Source organism: Eriocheir sinensis, chromosome 19, assembly GCF_024679095.1.
Source record: "Eriocheir sinensis breed Jianghai 21 chromosome 19, ASM2467909v1, whole genome shotgun sequence".
Taxonomy (NCBI): Eukaryota; Metazoa; Arthropoda; class Malacostraca; order Decapoda; family Varunidae; genus Eriocheir; species Eriocheir sinensis.
The window spans coordinates 10,462,639-10,488,541 of record NC_066527.1 but is presented as its reverse complement, the minus strand read 5'-3'; the positions used below and the strand labels follow the sequence as shown (position 1 = coordinate 10,488,541).

The 25,903-nt window shown below is 45.5% G+C and overlaps 1 protein-coding gene across 1 annotated transcript in view; it reads right to left on the bottom strand.

The window, feature by feature from the left end:
- The window catches only part of LOC127000675 (sucrase-isomaltase, intestinal-like), an 84,291-nt gene that overhangs the window by 12,063 nt on the left and 46,325 nt on the right, over nucleotides 1–25,903 (bottom strand). Inside the window, exons 4-10 of the mRNA XM_050864655.1 lie at nucleotides 23,654–23,805; nucleotides 23,155–23,326; nucleotides 22,513–22,612; nucleotides 12,992–13,116; nucleotides 2,259–2,384; nucleotides 1,553–1,684; nucleotides 426–656 (exon numbers count right to left, since the gene is read on the bottom strand). Of these exons, the coding sequence (XP_050720612.1) occupies nucleotides 426–656; nucleotides 1,553–1,684; nucleotides 2,259–2,384; nucleotides 12,992–13,116; nucleotides 22,513–22,612; nucleotides 23,155–23,326; nucleotides 23,654–23,805 (1,038 nt within the window). The remainder of the gene's footprint in view (nucleotides 1–425; nucleotides 657–1,552; nucleotides 1,685–2,258; nucleotides 2,385–12,991; nucleotides 13,117–22,512; nucleotides 22,613–23,154; nucleotides 23,327–23,653; nucleotides 23,806–25,903) is intronic.

Sequence of the window (25,903 nt, the reverse complement as noted above, 5' to 3'; positions counted from 1 at the left end):
TTTGATGAACTTCAATTTTTTTTTAAACACTGACATTGGGTGAACTTTTCGAGGTCAAGGTAAAAGGTCAAGGTCAAGGCAATGCAAGGTGCGTCTTTCCATGAGCTAAAATATGAACCAAGTCTTAAGTCTCTACGATGACGAGAACCGAAGTTATGGCCAAAATGACGTTTTGTGTGACCTTGACTTTGACCTTTGACCTTTGACAAAAAAAATAATGGGTACTATTCTGGATGGACACGGAGCTTCCCTGGAATATTAGTTGAGATAATCGCAAAATTGTGCACAGGAGACTGTTCACGAACAAACAAACAAACAAATAAATAAACACACTGACCGGGCCGAAAATATAACCTCCTCCCAACTTCGTTGGCGAAGGTAACAAGAAAGTCTCAGCTATGCCCTTTCTTCGTGGGGTCACTCACCTCTTTGAACAGCTTGATCTCGTTGACCCACCAGTCCTGAGTCTCGGGCTTGAAGAAGTCGGGGAAGACGGTCTTGGTGTCGGGCCAGACGTAGCCAACAATGTAGTCGTCAGTACCCGGCTCCTGGTCTGCCGGCACCAGGCTGGGGTCCGACCACTTGACGAAGGCGTCCGCTGCCTTGCCACGGCTCGCAGGTTCGTAGTTATCGAAGTCGATGACAATTGCTGGGTCCTGTTTATAATGGAGGCGGTATTGATGATTTCTCGAGTAAAAAAGTAGTATATGGTATTCCACATGGCTATGCTATTATTGGTTATTAGGTCTTTTTTTGTGTGTGTGTGGGGGGGACGAAGAAAATGTATAAATGTAAAAAAATGAAAATTATCCCCATCATCATTGAGTGGGTTAGAGGTAGACAAGTGAATAGTAATCGAAACAAACAGACATGGAGGCTGGTCGTAGCTCATCTTTAGGGTGGGGGATGGGATCTTACAAACACCCTCATCCTCTTATTGGCAAGGGGGCCCGTTATAGACAAAATGCTAACAAGGGTTAGGGTTGGCGGTGGCTGAGTGGTTAGCGTGAGGGCCCTGCATTCACCGCGCCATGGATGACGTCGATTTGAATCCGCCCTCTACCACCTGGGATTTTTCAGTCACCGCCGAGTGGCCCAAGACTACCCACATGCTGTCCTGAAGACCACCCATCAACCCGGACTCTAGAAGAAACCGTCCAAGTGAATCAAGAATGAGTTCCGCTGGGCAGCATGAGCCAAGCATAAATGGCGCCACTAAAAAAACAATTGTCTGCGCCATGACGGGCTTGGACCGACCACCAGGCCCCTGAAGAAAGCCTTCCGGCGTTACAGGCGAAGACGTATAAAAAAAAGAAAAAACATGTAGTGGCTGACCCGCCTGATGCGGAAAGCCTCCCAAACTCACTTCACCAGTGGGTGAGTGGCTTTCCCATCTCGCCGGTCGCGGGTTCAATCCCTGGAGATGGTAAAAAATCCTTTCTGGGTGTGGGTTTTCTCGTGTGTTTTGTGACACAAAGAGGTCGTGTGTATCTATGGTAAAGTGGAATTGAGTGAGATTAAAGAGAGAGGGAAGAGGCATGTTCAGACTTACTAGAATGATCGTGACCTTGACGTTGTCGTTGTGCAACTCCTGTACCAGCTCCGGAAGGTCGGCCCAGTTCACCGGGTCGTAGGTGAAATCCCTCCGGCGCTCCATGTAGTCGATGTCCAGCACCTGCACATCCTGGACACACATACACACACATGAATGACAATAAAAGAATAAGGGGTACGCACATAAGGTCTATCTGACAAGGATACACAGATTCAGGGATTTAAGATTAAGAAGAAATGCCATTCGAAAAACACGGAGATGGTAGGGAGAGTGAAGGGAAATTCCCCCTGTGTCTACCTGGAGAATGTGGGAGTGAGAGAGTGAAAGAGTGAGAGGGAAATTTCACCTGTATCTACCTGGGGAATGTAGTAAAGTAAGCGGGATATTTCACCTGTGTTTATTTGGAGAATATGGGAGTGGGAGTAAGAGGGAAAGAGTGAGAGGGTAATTTCACCTGTGTCTACCTGGGGAATGTTGGAGTGAGAGAGTGAGAGGGAAATTTCACCAGTGTCTACCTGGGGAATATGGGAGTGAGATAGTGGGAGGGAAAATTCACCTGTGTTTATTTGGGGAATGTGGTAGTGAGAGTAAGAGAGGCAGAATGACAGGGGAAGAGTGAAAGGGTAATTTCACCTGTGTCTACCTGGAGAATGTGGGAGACAGAGAATGAAAAAGTGAGAGAAGAACTGTCACCTGTACCTACCTGGGGAATGTTCATGGCCTTCATTCTCTCCCTGGCGGCCCGCACATTGTCGGTGGAGTTGTAGCCCCACCGGGAGAGCTGGAAGCCGAGGGACCAGTAGGGCGGGAAGGCAGGGTAGCCCACCATCTGTTACATCGAAGTAGAATAGCTAGAGCTGAAGAGTAAAAATAATTGACTGTCTTGGAGTGAGGAAAAGTTAGAGGCATATGCTATTGCTGCGCGTGGCCTCGGTGCTCATCTCCGACGCATTGGCACTTGAGTCTGGTCTGGAGTACCGGACTCAAAATCATTATAAACAACAGAGCAGGGGATATTGGAATGTTGAGGGATGAGAGGAAGGTGAATAATAAGAGCACAGGATTAAAATAATTTGGAAAGGGGCAAGGAATAAGATTGTGGGATGTCTTGATACTCCCCTCTTGACTGCCTCCCCTGATGAAAACAAAATCAAACAGAGAGACCCCTCTGTGTGTGCCCAGCGCATCACTGAGGTGATTGCCTCGGAAAGGGGCCACACATTCAACGTACTTTCTCTACCCCCCATGCTAAAAAAGCCTTGGTTTAATCAAGCTTGTTCTCGTGCTATTAAAGATAGAAAAGCAGCTCACAAAAGGTACCAGAGCCTTCGCACTCCTGCTAATCATGAGCTTTACATTTCCGCCCGGATTCGTGTCAAATATATTTTCCGACTTACCAAAAACTCTCATCAATATTAAAAAATAAAGAAACTTTGCTTTTTTTAATTCTTCCAGACACTTCTGGCACCTAGCCAAAAACATATCCTCCAATTTCACTTCTTCAAGTTTCCCTCCTCTCCTTAATCTAGAGAAAGCACTGCCGTCTCATCTATCTCTTAGGCTGAACTCTTTGCTCAGACTTTCTGCCCCGTCGAAGGGGAGTCACATTGTCGTGGTGACGGGGCTTGAAGCGAGGTCGGCGGCACCACCTACCGTGGTGGCTTGCCCACCTCGATAGGGCTCGATGTCCGATGGCCTCGTGGACCAAGTGCTCCCCCCTCATCACCGGTAGAGGATGCCTACTGGTGATGTTGCCTTCTCCCGGTCTGCCCTTTTAGCATCTAGGGCAGGACTACTGTCTCCCCACGTGTTTGCCGTGCGTGGCGTCCCGAATACTCCCCGTGCCCTCTCATCTGGGGGTTGAGTCCACCACGGGGCAGGGTGTAGTTCCCCTCGGTGGGCAACACGCTCCTTTGGTGGGAGGGTTGGGGTAAGACGGGCGGTTCAGTGTGGCCCCACTGAATCAGTCGGCTGGCCATGCGATGGCTAGGGTCAAGTGGTCATTGCCGGGTGGGCGGTCGCAATGGCCCCGCGGCCGCCGTTAAACACCTGGCAGTGGATGCGTATACTTCCCCATTACCCCTGGGGCTGTTGGGTGCGGTCTGGCCCCAACATCCAGCCTCCCCTTGTTGGGCTCCGTGGTGGGTGGGGGTGTAGGGGAGTGAAACACCTCCCCTGTGTATGGGTAAGTTTCCCTTACCTCGGCCTGCCTCTCTCCCTGACGTCCGCCTGTCCCCGATTACCCCTACACGGTCCTCTCTTGTCGCCACCTTGGAGCCTTTCACGGCTCCTGGTGGTGCCGCTGGAAAGTCCCTACCTCCTAGAGGGGCTGAATAAGACAAGTCCGTGCGACACAAAAGTCCACGAGTGTCTGACAAGGCTGCCTCCCATTCCGGGGATAACTCTGATGTGCGTCCCTCTTCCAAGCTGGACGCACTTCAGATGGTGAATATCGATCCATCATTTTCCTATCGTGCCTTGCACTCCTTACTCAAGCCATTTGGCACAGTCCTTAGTACCCGTCTCATTTATGATGGAGACTTCAAGTCAAACAGATGCTATGTGACCTTTGCCTCCAGCGCTGATGCCCAGTCGGTGTGTGATGCTGTTGCGACTCTGCCTGTCCCAGGTGCTGGGAAGAGCTTTGTTAAAGCCAACTCCCAGGGACAGCCAGGTCCCTCCCCCTCGTTGGTTTGTTGCATACTATAGGAATGGGCGTGGCAACTTTATTCATGCTGCCAGGTACCTCGCCAAAGAAATTGGCACGATCCCTGAGGGGAATCTGAAAAAGTATGGGAAGGGGGTGTTAGTCAAGGCTAAAGATATTGCACAAGCTAAAATGCTGCAACATCTACCATGCCCTGCTGACGACATGTTTGAAACAGTCAAAGCACACCATACCTTCAATTTTAGTAAAGGCAGTATATATAACCATGACCTCTATTCGTTCTCTGAGAAGGAAATATTTGGGATGTGCCCTAGTTCTGTTCATAAGGTGTCCAAGATGAAGGGTTCAGCTAACATGATACTTCTCACCTTTTTTGGTTCTACACTCCCTGACCGTGTCAGTATTGGCCCCCTCCATCTTCGGGTAAAGCCTTTTGTTGACCGCCCTCTACAGTGTTTTTCATGTTACGGGTATGGTCACGGTAAGAAATACTGCACTGAGCCTTCTCGGTGTGGTAATTGTTCTACATTAGCCTCACACTCCACGGCGGAATGTGAGTCAGATGCTTATTGCTTTTATTGCCAGGATGCTCACCAGTTGTCTTCCAGACAGTGCCTACGATATCGCCTGGAACAGGATATTTTGCAACTTGCAAATAGTCAGTTTATCAGCCTTGGTAGTGCGCGCCGTGAACTCCTCTACCGCCAGAAGGCCGGCACTGGAGCAAAGACGTACACCTCATCGCTAGGCACTCGCACTTCTGCCCAGCCCGCTACTCAGGTGTCCTCTACGGTTTCCTCCCGGCCTTTTGAAGCTATTGTTATTACGTCCCATAATAGATTTTCCCTTTTGTCCTGTGATTCTGTCGAGTCACCTCCAGGTTATGATGTTGCTTCTCCGGCCTCGTCCCAGGTGGTGCATATTGAATCCTCCCCGCGAGCATGTAGCTTCGGGGAGTGGTGTGCGGTCTGGCTCTAGTAGTGCGGCGTCCGGAGGGGGCGCAGGTTCCTTTATTGGGAGAAAGCTCAAGGTCCCTCGACCCGGCTCCTCTCGGGTCCCAGTCTCCTCTTCTCGTCGTATTACCGTACCGAATCAGGTGGGTAAAAGGCAGTCTCTTTCAGGGGGTCGCCTGGAGCGCACTCGAAAACAGACATCTTCCTACTCCTCCAGTGGAATTCTAGAGGCCTACGAGCCTCGTGGGAGGAACTCCGAGCATTGATATCTCGGTTCCTCCTGGGTATCGTGCCGTTTATAGTACCCCTAATCCTGGACAGGGCCACCATGGTGGCACCGCCATATTCGTTCGCTGTGATATCCCTTCTCTCCCATTACAGCTTCACTCAACGTTGCAGTCTGTTGCTGTTAAGGTTTATTTGGGCAAATTTTATACATTATGTAGCCTTTATCTCCCTCCTGGTGTTCCCGTTGACAGACACGATCTTGACGACCTGGTGCAGGAACTTTCCTCGCCTTTACTTTTATTAGGGGATTTTAACGGTCGCCATCCGTTGTGGGATGATGGTGCTACCAACCCACACGGACTTTTAGTTGCTTCTTTTATTGAGGATCAGGGATTAGAAATTTTAAACTCTGGGGAGGTGACACATTTTCATAGCCAGACTGTTACTTTGACCTCTATAGATCTTTCACTTTGCACTTCTAATTCTCTTCCTGATTTTCGTTGGCGGGTCTTACCGGACCTGTATGGCAGTGACCACTTTCCAATTTTATTGGAACGCATTGATACTGTACCACAGTCACGCCTTTCTCGCTGGCGTCTAGATAAAGCAGACTGGCAGCGATTTACGGAACTTAGCTCCTCTCTTCGTCCGTTGGCTGACTTTGGAACTTCTGACGAGGCTGCATCCTATTTCACTGATGCCTTACATTCTGCAGCCCTTCAATCCGTCCCCAGGACGTCTGGCCAGTTCCCTAAACGTCCTGTTCCCTGGTGGAACGCTGCTTGCACTACTGCTGTGCAAGAGAAGCGTGCTGCATTCTCTCGACTTCGTCGTCACCGTGGGGACCCCCAGTGTTTGGATGCTTTTCGGCGAGCGCGTGCTCGAGCACGACACACTTTCAAGGAGGCTCAACGAATTTTTTGGAAGGGTTATCTCTCTTCCATCACTACCAGAACTACACTCACAGAAGTCTTTAACAGAGTTCGTAAGATCTCTGGGAAGTTTCTCCCCCCCCCTCCCCCTCCAGTGTTATCGCATGCAGGGGAGACGCAGGCGGACCCTAAGACTGTTGCTGACCTATTCGCCAAGCACTTTGCAAGTGTCTCTAGGAAAGATTCTACTGCACCAGGGGCACGCAATCGCCGGGATTTGGAATCACTCGGCGTTAACTTCGCTTCCACCGGAGGTGAGTCTTATAATATCCCATTTTCTCTCCGAATTGAAGACGGCTTTATCCCAGTGTGATGATTCCTCGCCATGTCCAGACGACATCCCTTATGCTTTCTTACGCCACATGTCTGACTGTGGTTTTACATTTTTATTGGATCTTTACAATTTCATTTGGCGTACCGGTGATTTTCCATCTCTGTTGAGTGTGGCTGCAATTCTCCCCATTCTGAAGCCTGGGAAAGATCATCTCCAAGCAACTAACTATCGTCCTATTTCTTTAATATCCTGCATTTGTAAAGTGATGGAGAAGATGGTGAATGTCAGGCTTATCTGGTACTTGGGGAGCCGGAATTTATTGACGCCGGTGCAATATGGTTTCCGAAAGGTGCGGTTCACTTAGGATGCTCTTTTATCCTTGGAGTCCTCACTTTGTGAGGCGTTTGCCAATAATCACCACCAGGTGACCGTGTTTTTTTTATCTGGAGAAGGCCTATGACACCGCTTGGTGTCATAGTATTTTACTTAACCTGTTTGAGTTCGGTCTTCGTGTCCGTCTCCCTATTTTTATTCAGGAGTTTTTATCTCATCGTCTTTTACGGGTTAGAGTGGGGAGTATTCTTTCCGAGGTTTGTCCACTTGAGGATGGTGTACCACAGGGAAGTATTCTCAGTGTTACGCTATTTGCTGTGGCTATTAATTAACCCTAGAACCCTAACGTCCATCTTGAGTCACATTAACCCTAACCCCGGGAGATTTTCACCCTTTTTTGGAAAATCAAAAAAACATATTGTTTTTCAATTAATTTTTATTACAAAGTATACAGAAGAAAAATAGCTCTTTAGCTTTTGAATGGTGTTTGATAAATTTATTTTGTATCATATTTTAATATTATAAGTGATTTTATTGTTAAGTAAACTAAAAGAGTAAATTTTACTGTGAATTTTGAAAAAAAAATTGTCAAAAAAAAAGTATTGAAAACAGAGACTTCTTCTTGTGTGCACTGCTTCTTAGGTCATTAAACCTTAGCCTCAGTCAGGTACACCCCTCTACTGCCACTGGGAGCTGTATGGAAGACACGCAAAAAAGGGCAATTTTTTGGTATCAATTTTTCATTTAATTTAATTTTCATAATTTTTTTTAAAGCTGATTGTCATTTATTTCAGCACAAAATGAGGATACACAATGAAAACTTAACTTACGTTTTACATGCAGTCACCACAGGTGGGGTACAGGTGCCGAGGGCACATTGGTTTTGCACACCTGTTGCATCGGTGCCGGGTCTTCCTATCCGACTTGCTAGGGCAGTCAGCACAGCGCACCAGGGGTGACTTTCCCTCCGAAAGTGATGTCCCTGGTGACCCGGCAGTGCTGCCCAGTGACGGAAGGTCACACACAGTTGTTATTAATGTGTGCAGTTGGCGGGACAGGACTTTTGATGACAGGCGTGACTGAGCCCAGGGAATGATGAGTGCCCTCCCAATATCCATCATGAATGTCCTCCTCTTTGGTATGCTGATGCCTGTCCTTGCACGGTTCTCGCAGCTGATGATGAAGGCATTGATGCTCGCTGCATTGAGGATGCCGTACCACACACAGAGGGGCCAACGTCGTGTCTTCCTAGAGCACGAACTTGTTGCACACATTTGGTCGAATGTGTCGACCCCTCCTTTTGTGGCATTGTAGAATGCAATTATTTCAGGCTTGCCACTTGATGTAATGGTAGGCTGTGTGTGCTGGGATGACATGAGGAGCACTATTTTCTTCTTTGTGCGAGATGTTTGTGCCACATAAGACACAAGAGTCATTTCCTTGGTGTAGAGGAAAGCACTAGAACCGTGCAGTCGTGTCTCCTTTGCCTTCATCTCTTGTGGAATTTCAGCCTTGTTGGCACGAACTGTGCCAACAAGGGTCATTCCACAGTTGTTTAGGAGGTCAGAGATGAGAGGCACTGATGTGAACCAGTTGTCGGTTGTCACATTTCTGTTTGATCCGTGGTATGGCCTAGTAAGTTCCTTGGTGTAATAATCCCCAAGGTTGACCCCATCCTTGGCCTTGTTCCCTCCTTGCCAAGGTAGGGTATGGCACCAAGCATGTACTTGGTCGTAGAGTCACAGATGAGGACAAACTTGATGCCATATTTTGCAGGTTTATTGGGAATATACATCCTGAAAGGGCAATTCCCTCTAAACCCCAACAGTTGTTCATCCACTGTGAGGTTATCACGTGGGATGTAGAGCCGGCCACAGTTCTCAATGAACTCATCCCACACCTTCCTCACAGGGGCAAACTTATCCTGGTTCTGCCTCTCCACACGGGTTTCGGGGTTGTCAAACCTCAGGCAGGATATAAGAAACTCAAACCTGTCCTTGGACATTGCTGCACGGTACAGAGGACACCCACTTACAACGCTCCACATCTCTTTGAGGGAGAGATGGTTATCTTTCTGCTGCCCTGCCACTATGAGCACTCCCAGGAGTGCTAATATCTCCACAGGACTAGTAGCACTGAATGTGGCACTTTGACTTGAGATCCTTGGTGCTACAAGCTCTATACGTTTGTTTGTCCAGGTGACGATTTCCTGAACAATACAATCAGTAATGAAGAGCTTGATTGTCTCCTCAGGTGCGATAATATCCCTTGCCTCCTGAGTTGGCCCTGGAGTAAATTTAGGCATGATGTTCCTTGACAACCTCCTTGTTGTTACTGCATGCTGGGGCTGACAGCTCCACCTGAAATTACTTCGGGTGGAAATTGTAGTTTTCTTGAAGTCCACAACAGGTGGAACATCAGCCATCAGGCGGCGTTTTCCTCTCCCTCCACCACAGGCAGGGGCAGCAGTAGAGGTAGTTGCAGGGGCAGCAGTAGAGGTAGTGGCAGGGGCAGCAGTATAGGTAGTGGCAGGGGCAGCAGTAGAGGTAGTGGCAGGGGCAGCAGTAGAGGTAGTGGCAGGGGCAGCAGTAGAGTGTGGCAGGGCAGCAGTAGAGGTAGTGGCAGGGGCAGCAGTATAGGTAGTGGCAGGGGCAGCAGTAGAGGTAGTGGCAGGGGCAGCAGTAGAGGTAGTGGCAGGGGCAGCAGTAGAGGTAGTGGCAGGGGCAGCAGTAGAGGTAGTGGCAGGGGCAGCAGTAGAGGTAGTGGCAGGGGCAGCAGTAAAGGTAGTGGCAGGGGCACAACCTTTTTTTGGTGTGGAAGTAAGAATCTTCCTCCTTTTTTTCTTTTGAGAAGGATCATCCACATCAAACTCATCACTACTTTCTGGTTCAAGCACGGGCACATACTCTTCGTCACTGTCACTATCGTATAATACGTCTACTTCAAGATTGTCAAAATATTGTTCAACATCATCACCACCTTCACTATCACTAGTATCATGGATCATTGATCTGTTCATTAGCTCCACAATTTCTTCATCCCTGAGCCGCTTGCTTCGACCAGCCATTATTTTGATATTTCTGAAATAATTATCACAATATCTGAAAAGAAACACAAGTAAGATTTCACAGAATAGTACAGGCACCCTAATGTCGGGTGTATTTTACCCACCCTTCACACCATACAGTCACCATAACGTCGGGTGATTTTCTCCCGAAATCACAAATTTTCGCTTGTGGTGGAAAATTCCAAGCCCTGAGCGAGAGCGCATACCCACCCTCCAGTATGTCACACAAAGCACTGAAGGTACTGAGGAGCAGAACGGGCTGGTGAGTCACGTAGGGGAGGAATCACGTTACCGCGATAAGCGCCGGGTGAAAATCACCCCACGTTAGGGTTCTAGAATGGAGTCGTCGGTGTCCTCCCTGATGGAGTTCATAGCTCCTTATATGTAGACGATTTATTCATTTCGTTTTCTGCGGCAAGGATGTCGCTGATTGAACGAAAACTGCAATTGACAATTAATAGAGTCGCCAATTGGGCAAATACGCGCGGCTTTCGATTTTCGTCCTTAAAGACAGTGGCTATGCATTTCTGTCGTCTTCGAGGCGTCCATCCGGACCCTGACTTATATCTTGGTAATAGGCGACTGTCCTGTGTAGAGACGACTCGTTACCTCGGTCTTTTATTTGATAGCCGCCTAACCTGGGTGCCTCATTTACGTTACGTTAAGGCGGCTTGTCAGAAAGCCCTGTCCCTCCTTCGTGTTTTAGCTCATACCTCTTGGGGTGCAGACAGGGACACGCTACTCCTCCTCCACAGAACACTCATCCTTTCCAAGTTGGAATATGGCTGCGAGGTTTACTCCTCCGCCAAGGAGGCTCACCTACGCGTGTTGGACTCAGTGCATCATGCCGGGGTCCGCTTGGCTACTGGTGCATTCCGGTCTTCACCGATTCCTAGCCTCCTCGTGGATGCTGGCGTCCTGCCTCTGGATTTGAGACGCCAGTCCTCTCTATTCCGTTGCTGGTTCCGCGTCCAACGCCTTCCGGAAGCAGTTCCTTGTGTGTCAGTTTTGCGGGATTCCAGTTCGCCTGCATATGATCAGCGACCTAGTCTCCCTAAACCTTTTGGGTTCCGTCTGCCATGACACCGTTGTCTTTCCCTCCCATTCCTATCTGCCCTTATCGAGTACCTAGGGTTGGATACTGGCAGTTCCCCGGTGTATCCGTGTGTTCTCCCACTATAGATAATAAGAGGGATTTACCGCCATATGCGTCCCGAGCCTTATTTTTAGAGCATTTCACTGAACACTCGGACTCCATCCCTGTCTTTACTGATGGCTCTAAGTTGGATGCTGGAGTTGGCTTTGGTGTTGTGTTCCCCTCCTTCTTTCTTCTGTTGCTTCTGTATTTACTGCAGAGCTGTCTGCAATAGTCCTCTCTTTACAGATTATTTTTACGCTCCCTGTGGACTCTTTTATGATCTTTAGTGATTCTCGTAGTGCTCTTTCTGCGCTGGGCTCCTTTACCCCCTCTGTTAATCCCCTAGTTTTATCTGTTCTCGAGTGGCTGTATTTGCTAAGCAACAGGGGATATCGCGTTGGGTTTTGTTGGGTTCCAGGACACGTTGGCGTACACGGGAACGAACTAGCTGATGGACTTGCAAGGGAGGCAGCAGCTAGAGTTGCCCCCCCTAGTGCTGTCCCATGTACAGATATGTTTCCAAAGATTCGCAAGGCAATTCTTGCCAGTTGGCAGGAGAGGTGGAATGCTCGGGGTGCGACTTCCAAAATGGGAGAGATTACCAGGACTGTGTCTCGTCCTTGGTCATACGAAAGTGTCCGTGACCGTCGCTCGCAGACAGCCTTGACCCGTCTTCGGACGGGTCATACACGTCTAACACTTGTTTACCTCATGTCCCGGGGGGTGCAGCCTTATTGTGATGACTGCTTGATTCCTTTGACTGTGCGGCACTTGCTGGTCGAGTGCCCCAGTTTGGGGGACCTGCGAGTGCGATACCTGTCGCAGTGTCGGGGAGAAGACGGATCATTCCGTCTCTCGCTGATGCTGGTAGGGAGATGCCTTTCCCCGGGACACGAGGTACTTCTCTTTATGGAGAAGGATGGCCTTCTCCATGAGTTATGACCGCTTTCTGTGTGATTTGTTTCGTCTCGTTTTGTTTGGCTTTGCTCTTAGTTTACTTTTTTAGTTTCCTTTTTTTAGCTTTTTAGTTTAGTTTTTTTTTCTTTTTTAGTTTTTAACTCATTGAATACGGCGCCATATGACCCTGGCTGTTGCGGCGCCTAATTTAAATCAGTCAATCAATCAATCAATCAGACTTTCTGTTCTTCACTCTGAACGATTATGGTCATATTCCTCCTATTCATCCCGCCCTCTGACTCCTTTATGCCTGTTATTAAAATTCCTAAGAATGATGTTTTATATGCCCTCTCTGGCTTCAACCCTTAAAAGGCTTATGGGCATGACGGAGTGCCTCCTATCATCCTTAAAAAAACTGTGCTTCCGTGGTGACACCCTGCCTGGTCAAACTCTTTCGTCTCTGCCTTTCAAAATTTACCTTTCCTTCCTGCTGGAAGGAAGCCTACATACAGCCCTATTCTTCGACAACACTCAGCTGTCATCTTCTTCTACAATAAACATCCTCGGCCTATCCTTAGCTCAAAAACTGAAAACTTCACATCTCCACTCTTACTAAATCAGCTTCCTCGAGGTTGGGCGTCCTGTATCGTCTCCGCCAGTTCTTCTTCCCCGCACAGATACTTTCCATATTCAAGGGCCTTGTCCACCCTCGTATAGAGTATGAATCTCATGTGTGTGTGGAAGGGGGGGGGGGGGGGCTCCACACACACACACACACACACACACACACACACAGGTCACTTGGACACAGTGGAGTCCATTTGGCCATTTTACTTTTTGCTTTTTGGAGCAACGATTATCGGGCTTATTTTCTACACTTTCTCTTTGTTGCCCTTGAGTTGTTTCCTGTGCTGTAAATAAAAAAATAAAAAAAAAGGAAACTCACGCTGGTATACTGCGAAGTGGTGTCCTCCGGGGTGGGTCCGAGGAAGAAGTGGAAATCCAGAATGCCGCCAATGGTGCGAAGTGTAAGGGCGGGGGTGCCGTCGTCCAGGAGGAAGGTGGAGTATTCTGTGGGGGAGGAGGCTAAGTGAGGGAGAGGGAGTGAGGGAGGGAGAAGGGAAGGGAGTAAAGAATAAAAGAAGTGAATAAGGAAAAAATAAGGTGAAGCTCACTGCAGGTGGAGGGAACACAGTGATGGGGAGAGAAGAGAGAGAGGGGGAAGGGAAGGGATGAAAAACAAGTGAAGGGAGTGAATGGGGACTAATTAAGATGGAGTTCTATGTATTAGAGGAAGCGGAGTAAGGAGGAAGGGAAGGGAGTGAGGGAAGAGGAAAATAAGGTGGGAGATACGGAGTGAGGGGGGAGGGAAGGGAAGGGTAATAACAATAATGATTTTTAGATAGATTTATTGGTAGATAAAAAAATATATTTGTTTTTCTTACAGCTGAGGAAATAGCTCAACGGCAAAAAAAAAGGAAACAATAATGAAAAAAAGCCCGCTACCCACTGCTCCTATAAAATAGTTAAGAGGAGTGGCAGAAAGAAAGGTCAATTTCAGGAGGAGAGGTGTTCTGATACCCTCCTCTTGAAAGAGTTCAAGTCATAGGCAAGAGGAAATACATTTGAAGGAAGATTTTTTCAGAGTTTGTCAGCGTGGGGGATGGAAGAGTGAAGATGCTGCATGGTTAACTCGTGCGTAAGGGATTTGGACAGTAAAGGAATGAGCATGAGTAAAAAGTCGTGTGCGGCGAGGCAGTGGGAGGGGGGGGGGGGGATGCAGTTAGCAAGTTCAGAAGAGCAGTCAGCGTGAAAATATCGATCGAAGATAGAGAGGCAACATGGCGGCGGAATTTCACAGGTAGAAGACTATCAGTATGAGGAGGAGAGATGATGAGACGAAGAGCCTTAAACTCCACTCTGTCCAAGTGAGCTGTGTGAGTGGAGCCCCCCCACACGTGAGATGCATACTCCATACGAGGGAGGACAAGGCCCCTGTATATGGATAGCAACTGTGCGGGGGAGAAGAACTGGCGGAGACGAACAAAACGCCCAACCTCGAGGAAGCTGATTTAGTGAGAGAGATGTGAAGTTTCCAGTTAAGATTTTGAGTTAAGGATAGACCGAGGATGTTTAGTGTTGAAGAAGGTGACAGCTGAGTGTTGTTGAAGAACAAGGGAGAAGTGTTTGGAAGATTGTGTCAAGTTGATAGGTCGAAAAAAAATGGGTTTATGAGGCATTGAAGGACACAAGTTCCTTTTATCCCAATCGGAAATGTTAGCAGGGTCTGAGGTTAAGCGTTCTGCAGCCTCCAGTCTGTAGTCTTGCAATTTCTGTTGAGAGGGACTTCTATTGAGATAAATTGAATAATGCAGAGTGGAGTCGTCAGCGTATGAGTGGATAGGACAGTTTGTTATGGAAAGAAGATCATTGATGAATAACAGGAGGATAGTGGGTGATATAACAGAGCCCCGTGGAACACCACTGTTGATAGGTTTAGGAGAAGAACAGTGATCGTCTACCACAGCAGAGATAGAACGACCGGAAAGGAAACTGGGGATAAAGGAACGGAGAGAAGGATCTAATCCGAATGAGGGAAGTTTAGAAGCAAAGTTGTGCCAGACTCTATCGAAAGCTTCGATGAAGGGGCAGAAAGGGAGGTGGAGTTGCGCTATATGTTAAAGACTCACTTAAATGTTTAGTTAACAATTCAGTCAAAACTAACATGGATTCAGAATCAGTTTGGGTGGACGTTTACAAAGGGAAAGAAAAACTAACTCTAGGAGTTATATACAGGCCACCCAACCTTAACAGACAGGACACGAGTATATTACTACAGGAGATTGGCAGGGCGAGTATGAGCAGAAATGTCTGCGTAATGGGGGACTTTAATTATAGGAATATAGTCTGGGAAGACCTAGTGGGTGACCTGGAAGCCGAGGACTTTCTTGAAGTTATACAAGATAATTTCCTTAAGCAGGTAGTCACTGAGCCTACCAGACGAGATAACATATTAGACTTAGTCCTAACCAATAATGGGAACTTGCTACGTGAGTTGGAGGTGGGCGGAGAGTTAGGAAATAGTTACCACAGAACGGTTCGTTTTAGCTTAGACTGGGCGATAACCCGCGAACCAAACCCAGTGTTAGTGCCAGATTTTAGAAGAGCAAATTACGAGGGGCTTCGAAGACATCTTGAAGGGGTAAACTGGGATAATTTAGGGATTCATGAGGGCCAGAACTGCGGATTGGGGAGCCAGGAGAACCAGGTAGAAATGTCTTACAATAATTTAGTTAGAGTAATAGTAGAGGGGCAAGGTCAGCATATACCACAGCGAACACTTAGAAAAGAAAACAATGATCCTAAGTAGATGACTCGTGGACTAAAACACGAGATTGGGTTAAAGAAGGGAATTTATCAGAAAATAAAGAATGGTGAAACACATCTCAGGGGCCGGTACGTCGAACTATCTAGATTAGTTAAAAAAAACACCAGGATAGCAAAAAGGAACTATGAGATCAAAGTAGCAAATGAGGCGAAAAGTAATCCTAAGGGCTTCTTTCAGATGTATAGAACAAAAACACGGGAGAAAATTGGACCGCTGAAAACAAACACAGGGGAGCTAGTAGAAAATTACGAAAATATGAGCACATTGTTGAACGACTACTTCCTTTCAGTATTCACACAGGAGGATCGAACGACTATACCGGAAAGAGTTCAGGTGTACGAGGGCGGGGATGGCGATAAATTGAGGGATATAATCATTACCAGGCAAGTAGTTCAGGATGAGATAGATAAGCTTAAGAAGAACAAGTCGCCAGGTCCTGACGGGATATTTCCGAGGGTATTAAAGGAATTAGGTGATGTTCTAGTGACCCACTAACCGACATCTTTAAGATGTCGGTAAATACTGGCTATGTGCCAAGCCTATGGAAAGTAGCTAACGTGACGCCGATTTTTAAAAAGGGGGACAGGTTAGTTGCTTCAAACTATCGCCCAATTAGCTTAACATCGGTTATAGGGAAGATGCTGGAGTCCATAATAGCAAGGAACATTCGGGAGCATTTAGAGAAACATAGCTTAATTCACGACTCGCAGCATGGGTTCACAAAAGGTAGGTCATGCCTCACCAATCTCTTGTCCTTCTACAATAAAGTATTTGAGGCGGTTGACAGAGATGAAAATTATGATGTAATCTATCTTGATTTTAGTAAAGCGTTTGACAAAGTTCCTCACCAACGACTGTTGCTTAAATTACAGGCTCATGGAGTAGAGGGTAAAGTTTTGAACTGGGTCAAGGCGTGGCTTAGCAATAGGAAGCAAAGAGTGCAAATCAATGGTAAAAGATCTGACTGGGGATGTGTTACGAGTGGGGTCCCACAAGGTTCGGTATTAGGTCCACTTTTGTTTATTATTTATATCAATGACTTAGATACAGGAATTAGTAGTGATGTTAGTAAATTTGCAGATGATACCAAGATCGGTAGAGTAATTGAGTCGGATCAGGACGATAGTATTCTCCAAGGTGAACTCAACAGATTGTATGACTGGGCGGATAAATGGCAGATGGAGTTCAATGTAGGGAAGTGCAGTATTCTGAGTGTAGGTAGGAACAACCCCTCACATAACTATTGCTTAAATGACACTCTCATAAGTAGGTCTGGGTGCGAGAGGGATTTAGGGGTATTAGTGAGCTCTGATCTCCGTCCAAGGGCACAATGCATTCAAGCTAGAAATCGAGCTAATAGAGTACTGGGATTTATTTCAAGGAGCGTAAGCAACAGAAGCCCCGAAGTCTTCCTCAAACTATATTTAGCATTAGTTTAGACCTCATCTTGACTCTGCGGTTCAGTTCTGGGCACCTTACTATAGAATGGATATCAAAATGTTAGAATCGGTGCAGAGGAGGATGACTAAGATGATTCAGGGGTTGAGAAACTTGCCATACGAGGGAAGACTCAAACAGTTAAACTTGCATTCTCTAGAAAGGCGAAGGGTGCGTGGAGGCATGATTGAGGTTTATAAATGGATGAAGGGCTTTAATAAGGGAGACATTCATAAGGTTTTGTTGGTAAGAGAACCGGGTAGGACACGAAGTAATGGGTTTAAACTGGATAAATTCAGATTCAACAGGGACATAGGCAAAAATTGGTTTACTAACAGGGTGGTGGATGAGTGGAATAGGCTTAGCAGTCATGTGGTGAGCGCCAATACAATTGTCACATTCAAAAATAGACTAGATAAATTCATGGACAGCGATATTAGGTGGGGTTAGATACACGGGAGCTTAGGGTCAAAGGAGCTGCCTTGTACAGGCCTACCGGCCTCCTGTAGACTCCTGCGTTCTTATGTTCTTATGTCTAGCGCAACTGAGAAAGTTTCACCGAAACCGCTAAGACAGTATGACCAGGCGTCAGTTAAAAGAGCAAGAAGATCGCCAGTAGAACGCCCCTTGGGGAGCCCATACTGGCGATCAGATATAAGGTCAGAAGTGGAAAGGTGCTTTTGAATCTTCCTGTTAAGGATTGATTCAAAAGTTTTAGATATACAGGAAAGTAAAGCTATAGTGCGGAAGTTTGTGGGATTGGAACGGTCACCCTTCTTAGGTAATGGCTGTATGAATGCGTGCTTCCAGCAGGAAGGAAAGGTAGATGTTGACAGGCAGAGGTGAAAAAGTTTGACCAGGCAGGGTGTTTGAACGGAAGCACAGTTTTTATGGACAATAGGAGGCACTCCATCAGGTCCATAAGCCTTCTGATAGTTGAGGCCGGAGAGAGCATAGAAAACATGATTCTTAAGAATCTAAATAACAGGCATAAAGGAGTCAGAGGGGTGATGCGTGAGAGGAATATGCCCAAGATCGTCCAGAGTGGAGTTTAAGAGAACAGTTCAGCCTTAGAGATAGATGAGACGGCGGTGTTGCCGTCAGGGTTAAGGAGAGGAGGGAAAAATGAAAAAGTAAAATTGGAGGAGATATTTTTTGATAGGTGCCAGAAGTCTCTGAAAGAATTAGAAAAAAAACAAGGTTTTAACATTTACTATGGATGGAAGAGCTTTTGGTAAGTCGAAGAATAAATTTGGGACGATTCCGGGCGGAAATATAAAGATCATGGTTAGCAGGGGTTCCAAGGCTCTGGTCCCTTTTGTGAGCTGCCTCTATATTTTTGAAAGCACGAGAACAAGCGTGACAAAACCACGGCTTTTTAGCATGAGGAGAAGAGAAAGTACGTGGAATATGGGCCTCCATTCCAGAGACAATAAACTCTGTGATGCGCTGGGCACACACAGAGGGGTCTCTCTCCTGGAAGCAGTAATCATTCCACGGGAAATCGGAAAAGTACATCCTCAGGTCGTCCCATCGAGCGGAGCCAAATTCCAGAAGCATCGCCCCTTCGGTGGGTCCAGAGGCTATACAGGAGCGATGGGACAGGATACAGAAATTAGGTTGTGATCGGAGGAGCCCAACGGAAAGAACAGTTTGACAGAGTAAGCAGAAAGGTTAGGGGTAAGGTTGGATAAATTGAGGGCACAGTGACGGCGCCGCGTTCAGGAGGACGCAAGTTCAATCCCCGCCCGGTGCCACCGAGCTGGGATTTTTCAGCCGCCGCCGAGTGGCTTAAAACTACCCACATGCTGTCCAGAAGACCACCTATCAACCAGGACTCTAGATTATAGGATTACAGATGAGCTCCGGGAGGGCAGCATGAGCCAGTGCAACATGGCGCCTCTATAAACACTCGCCTGCGCCAGAACGGGCTGGGCCGACCATCAGGCCCCACCGGGAAGAAGCCTTGGGCTAAACATCAGGCCCCACAGGGAAGAAGCCTATCGGCGCAATAGGCCGCGACGTAAAAAAAAAAAATAAAAAAAAGACGGTTGGGAAGACGTGTAGGGTGCTGAACCAACTGCTCTAGATCATTGAGGATAGCACAGTTGTAGGCTTGTTCACCAGGCTGGTCAGTGAAAGAAGATGAATGTCAAAGCTGGTGGTGAACATTGAAATCTCCCATGATAAAATTTTCAGCGAAGGGAGAGTGGGTCAAGATAATCTCCAATTTAGAGTTCAAATAGTCAAAGAATTTTACATAGTTAGTAGAGTTATGTGAGAGATAAACAGCACAGATGTATTTAGTAATAGAATGACAATGAAGTATTAGCCAGATGGTGGAAAATTCAGAGGAGTCAAGGTCTTGGGCACGAGAACAAGTGATGTCGTTGCGCACGTAAGCGCATCATCCAGCTTTGGACGGAAATTTAGGATAGAGATAGTAGGAGGGAACAGAGTAGAGATTGCTGTCAGTAGCCTTATAAACCTGTGTTTCGGTGAGGAAGAGAAGAGGAGAAAAGAGAAGAAGAAAGATGCACCAAAGAATTGAAAATTGAAGACCTTGTAAAGTGAATACAAATTGATAAGAAAGAGATCTGAGAAGTTATCAAGACACCTCTCAAGTCGGCAGCCACAAGGGGAGTCCTCCCTGTGGGAATTTGTGTTCCCCCCCCTCAGGCAGGGACACCGAGGCTTTGCTTAGTTTATCCATTTTGAATTTGTAAAATTTGGGGAAATGGTGTGTATGTTGAGTGAATGTAGTGTGGTGTGGAAAGAGAGAATATCTGTCTTTAGAGAACATGCTGAACTAAGCTCTGGTGTTGATGAGACAATAGGGAAATAGAAAGTGAGGACATGGGAAGGGTCTTTGGAGGGCTTTAGCACCTTCCTCGCTTCCCATATATTCCTCACCGGGAGGGGAGGTAAGGTGCCTTCATCCCTAGGGAAGAAAAGTTTGATCAACAATAAAAGCTCTTTCCTTTACCAATAGTCAGGGGCGTATTTAGGACCTTGAAACACTGTGGGCTTAAACCAGCTCAAAATCATGGGTGGTCGGAGGCGAGAGAAGCGCGGAGTTTTTAGATTAATTCTGAGGCCTCTCTGACATAAATTAGGGCCAATTTATGTGTTATTGTATTTAGCAGTAATTAACTCTGAAAATATGGCAACTGTGTCATAATAAAACTTTCAAGGTCATTATCAAATTATGGTAAAGCATAAGCACATTTAAGCGCTTAAGACTGATTGATGTATCATACATATAAATGTACTGTACAGACAACTTCAAATTAAAATTCATTCTTTCAGATACGTTTACTGCAAAGAACAAGGCACTAAAAACTGATGAAAAGCAATTGGCCGTTTTTACAATGTACTATAGTAAAATAAGGAACATCTGAGTAAGTGAACATTAAGTAATTAACAATTAGAAACTACCATTTTTCACAAATACATCTAGTTTTTTATTAAATTTATTATGTTACCAAGGAGACTGAAAGCTACAACTCAACACTTTTACACTTAACTCTCGTTTTTTGCCCGTGTCTGGAAATTAAACTGCCAACATATTCTTTATACTACCCATCTTTTTTCAATAGGAAGATTAAGCAATTCATTTTGTAAATAATATTAATATTAATGGTAGCCACAACTTAAGTATGAAGAAATAATAACTTCTCACTCCAGCGGCAACGGAACAATCGATTTATTTTTTTGCTCTACTCACCTAAAAAAGGAAGAAAGCTACTTTCAGCCTTTAGCCTTATAACAGACGTATTATTTATCCCGTTGTCATAGCCTAGGTAATAATATTACGATAGTAAATAATGTGGCCTGTCAGGTTTCATCTTATGCATCCTACTACTCTACTACTACATTTTATAAATTTAGATGCTGGTTTTTATTGTTGCCATGTCATCACTTCCTGCAGGCTGCAAGTTTATTTCATACAGGGTTAAAGACGTACTTGAAGCTTCTTTTACTGTTATGCTTTTAACTTATTTTTATGTCAACGAAGTTCGATCTCGCGTAATTATCACGTAACTATATAATGACCACATGTCTTTGCCTACAGCAAAATAGCAATAAATAACCTCTTCAAATTCGTTAAATAATAACTGGATCCTTTGGAAATCGGAAAAAAAATAACGGTCCCTCGTTCCACTTCGAGCTGCTGATTGCTGGAGGAATTCGGTGCAGTGTGCACATTTACCATCATTACAGTATACATAACTACCATATTATTTTAAGGAGTTAGTATGCCTTGTGTGACAAAAACGCTAGACCATGGATACTTGCTAGCTGGCTAAAGAGCCCTCTGCTTCACCAACCTGAGCTAACAGACAATGTAAAGGCAGCGGCAGTTTCCCATCCTGACTTATCTGCAGTTACAGCAACAGCAGTATGGAGTATGCATCTCATGTGTTGGGGGGGGGGGGTCCACTCACACAGGTCTCCTTGACAGAGTGGAATCAAAGGTTCTTCGTCTCATCAGCTATCCTCCTCATACTGATAGTCTTCTACCCCTTAAATTCCGCCGCCATGTTGCCTCTCTTTCTATCTTCTATCGATATCTTCATGCTGACTGCTCTTCTGACCTTGCTAACTGCATACCTCCCCTCCTCCTGCGGCCCCGCTGCACAAGACTTTCTACTCATGCTCATCCCTATACTGTCCAAACCCCTTATGCAAGAGTTAACCAGCATCTTCACTCTTTCATCCCTCACGCTGGTAAACTCTGAAACAATCTTCCTTCATCTGTATTTCCTCCTGCCTATGACTTGAACTCCTTTAAGAGGAGAGTATCAGGACACCTCTCCTCCCGAAATTGACCTCTGATTTTGAAAACTCCTTTAACCTCAGTTCTGGAGCAGTAAGTAGCGGGCCTTTTTTTTTTTTTTTCATTATGTCCTTGAACTGTCTCCGTAGCTGTAAAAAAAAAAAAAAAAAAAAAAAAGCAGGAAGTAACTCTTCCTCTGCCTGCTCTTACCCTGCAGGCTGCAACTCATTGCCTTTGTCCCATTTTATTTGAAAAAAGTGCTTATATCCATAGCCTTAGATTCAGGTCTTGCTTGCTACTACCGATCAACAAGCTCTCTCGCTCACACGTGTGCGCGGGCCGGGATACTCACTTTGGCTGGCGCCTGGCACCACTGCCTGACTGATGGTTGACTGGCGAATGGCCGTGAATACGTTAGGAACGTGAACCGGACGAAAAGAAACCGTATGATCTCCGTAGGAGATTTATGAAATATAATTTATGTTACAGCTTAACAAAAATTAACATTTTGTATTGGCCTGGCTGGGGCTATTCTTAAAAAAAAAAAAAAAATGAGATCCGGGGCTATTCATAAAACATTCGGGCTATAGCCCCGAAAGCCCAGGCCTAACTACGCCACTGCCAATAGTACTAAAGTTGTAAAGCAAAACATAGTATAGATTGGTATAGATAGATAAGGATAGCAAGATAGATAGAGTGGTAGGGAGAGAGAAAGAGAAAAAAGGAGTTTGATCGATAATAAAAGCTCACTTCTTTACCCATAACATTGGATTTGTGAGGCAGAACAGAGTACACAGAGATAGAGATCTATTTGATGAAAAAGAGAAGGGGAATAATAAAATAATTATAACAGCTCCCTTACCCATAGCATTGGAGTTATAGAGCAGGACGGAATGGGAGTTGCCTTCATCGTCCTCCATAACCATGTAGTAAGGGTGATGACCATACTCATTCATCGGCTCCTGGGACAAATATAGATAGAGAGATAGATAGGCAGATAGATAGGTGGACATAGATAGATAAAGATTTATTACTCGTTATAAAGTTAAAAAAAAACAAAAAAAACATTGCTCTCGTTTCCATAATCCTTCTTTCGTTTCTTCTCTTCTTCCTCCTCCTCCTCATCATCATCATCATCATCACCATCATCATCATCATCATTATCATCTCGCCAACTTCCTATTTTTCATCAACCGCTCTTCCTCTTCCTCTTCTTCCTCTCGTTTCTTCATTGTATTATCCTCCTCCTCCTCTTCCTAATCCTTCATCTCCTTGATCACTCTTTACCTAACTCCTTTATTTTCCATCCCATTTCATCTCCGGTTTTCCATATTTATATTCCTTCATATCCACTACTTTTTTCATCCCTCATTTAGCCCCCTTTATTGAACTCCCCCCTTCCCATTTCACCTACATAGTTTACCGTTTATTTCTACTCGGCTATAGGTAATCTTTGACTCATCTCTGACCTTCCTTTTTTTCCTTCTCGTCCTCCTCCACTCACCGTGCCAACAACCTGGGCCCTGGCGAAGATGGGGAAGGTGCTGCGGGGCTCGAACGTGTGCCTGAAGTTCACATGAGTGCTCTCGCCGAAGCCATAGAGGTAAGATGATGCCAGCCAGGTGTGAATTTGAATGAACTGGTCCTCGAAGGTAAGTGGTCCCGCTGTGCGGAACCTGTGTAGGTGAAATGTTAGGTAAGGGAAGTGTGTGGGTAGGTAAGAGGAGTGTGCTAGGTAAGAGAATTATATGGGTAGGTCAGTAGGTGAGTGTGGTTAGGTAAGTGGAGATTGTGGATAAGCTGAGCGATGTGGTGGATATAGATGAATTAAAAACAAACACGAAAATACAATGCTAATATTTGTTTTCAGTGATTATTTGAGAACAAGCCAATTCAGCATTAATTATCCTCACTACTACTACTACTACTACTACTACTACTATTACTACTACTGCTACTGCTACTACCATCTTCAACACGGCACCACCACCAGCGTCACCTACACCACGTTCCCGTTGGAGGCCCTGGTCACGTTGAAGTGGAAGGAGTCGCCGTTGGCAGCCACTCCCACCGAGAAGCCCGTGTCGTTGGAGGCAGCCTCGGGGAGAATAAGCGGCACCGGCACCTCGTAGCGGGCCTTGGTGGCGCTGTAGATCTGCAGAGAGAGAGAGAGAGAGAGAGAGAGAGAGAGAGAGAGAGAGAGAATTACTGTAGGAAATTCATGCCTACTCCATTCTGACGCAAAATTACTTTTCAAACACACAATTGCCCATTCTAAATAAAAATAAATATTTTCATATGTATAAATATATTTACGTATTCATATATAAATTTCTCTTATTTTTTACTGCTGAAAGATTTTTTTTATTTTCTAAAAAAAATGGTGTAGGCTACATCAAACAATACTGAGCAGGGTACGAGTAGGTGCTTGTAAACGGTTTCTAGTTAAGTAATGTAATTGATTCATTGAGTAACCATTGTAAAAGGAATGCAAAATAATATTTTTTCGAGCAGACATCATCACCTTGTATACATTAAATACATATTCATGAAATAATTTTGGTTCGTAAATGTGCTCCACTCCATTGCTACCTTGCGGCTCAGACATTCAGCTGTGTGCGGGGAAGATTTTGGGTTTGGAGGCGTGGGTGTCTTACAAGAATATTCCCTGCAAGCTTCTGGGGCTCACTACAGTTAAATGTTTTCGCTACTGTTGACTATGAACACATGTAGAGGGAAAACATAATACACTTGATCAAAATAACGCTTTAGGTAAAATATGTAACAATTTGTCGGTAGTTGAGGGGCTGCGGGAAGTGTGTCATCGTAAACCATCAACACACACACACACACACTGGATCTGGATTAATGATGCGCAGGGGACCCGTACAGGTGCATAACACACCCACACCCACACACACACACACACACACACAAAGTTGGATAGGTTGGTTACTGTTGTATTGAAACTATTCATAAAATTAGTTGAATATGACGGGTTCTGTTATTAAAGGAATCACAGATAACTAAACTATTGATATGATAAGGTAAGGTAGGCTAATGGTGTAACGAGCGGGCAGTCAATAGACTGTTAGTTCACTTGACACTAGAGCAGTGTTTCTTAAACTTTTTTGTGCAGCGGACCCCTTTTATTAAAAAATTACTATAGTGGACCTTATATTATTATAATTTTTTCTTGAGTTTGAAAGTTTTGCGGTCATAATATATTACATTACTGAATTTTATTATTTATATATCTTTATTAAAAAAAAAAATATTTTTTTTATAAAATACATAATTTTTAATAATTTTTTTGTAATTTTTGTACAATTTTTGTTGTCATAAGCATCTTACTACCACAGTAGGAGAGCAAAAGCAACTGCCGTGTTCCTCTCACAGCAAAATAACGTCACACGTCAACTGGCGTGGCACGGGGCATCGCAGATCAGTCATCAGTCATACAATGTTGCCAAAAAATAAACTTCCACTTGTTTTTTGTGTTTTTTTTTGTTGTCGTTGATTTTTTTCGATTTCGTTGATTTCATTACCCCATTACTTAAAGGCTTACTTAGCAAATGTGACTGTAAAAAGCCAAAGCCATCAGGTGCTGAAAATAGGAAAATGGGAAATGTAAAAATCTTTTTTGAAAAAAATTTGACTGAAATCATTATTAAAAATTATCCTCCGGACCTGACCATTCCCACCCCCCCCTCCCCCGCGGAGAAAACTTTAAAACACTGCACTAGAGTTTCAATACACTGGACGTTAAGCGGCGTCCACACTGTGCGTGGCCACGTCCGGAATTCCGTACGTGGCTCCCCACAACTCCCATATATACTAAAGTGGGCGGGGCTACGCGGAGCGGGAGCAAGAGTCTAGCCGCTAGCGAGAGGCATTTGGTTGGTGGGTGGGCACCTTGGAGGAAGAATGGAAGGAGAGGGCATGACGTCACAGAAGTGAAACAGTCTTGGCCCTGGCTTCGCTCCGCCCCCTCCCTCAAGTCCACCCATAACATTGCCCGGCTGGCCGGACGCACAACACCCACACACCTAATTATCATTCTCTCAGTTGTATTCTCTAATTCTTATTATCTTTATCATTCTCATTCTCTCTCTCTCATTGTCATTCTCTCTCTCTCATTCTCATTCTCTCATTTATATTCTCTAATTCTCATTATCTGGGGAGGCGGTGGCTGAGTCGACATAGTGACGGCGCCGCGTTCAGGAGGACGCGAATTCAATCCCTGACCGATG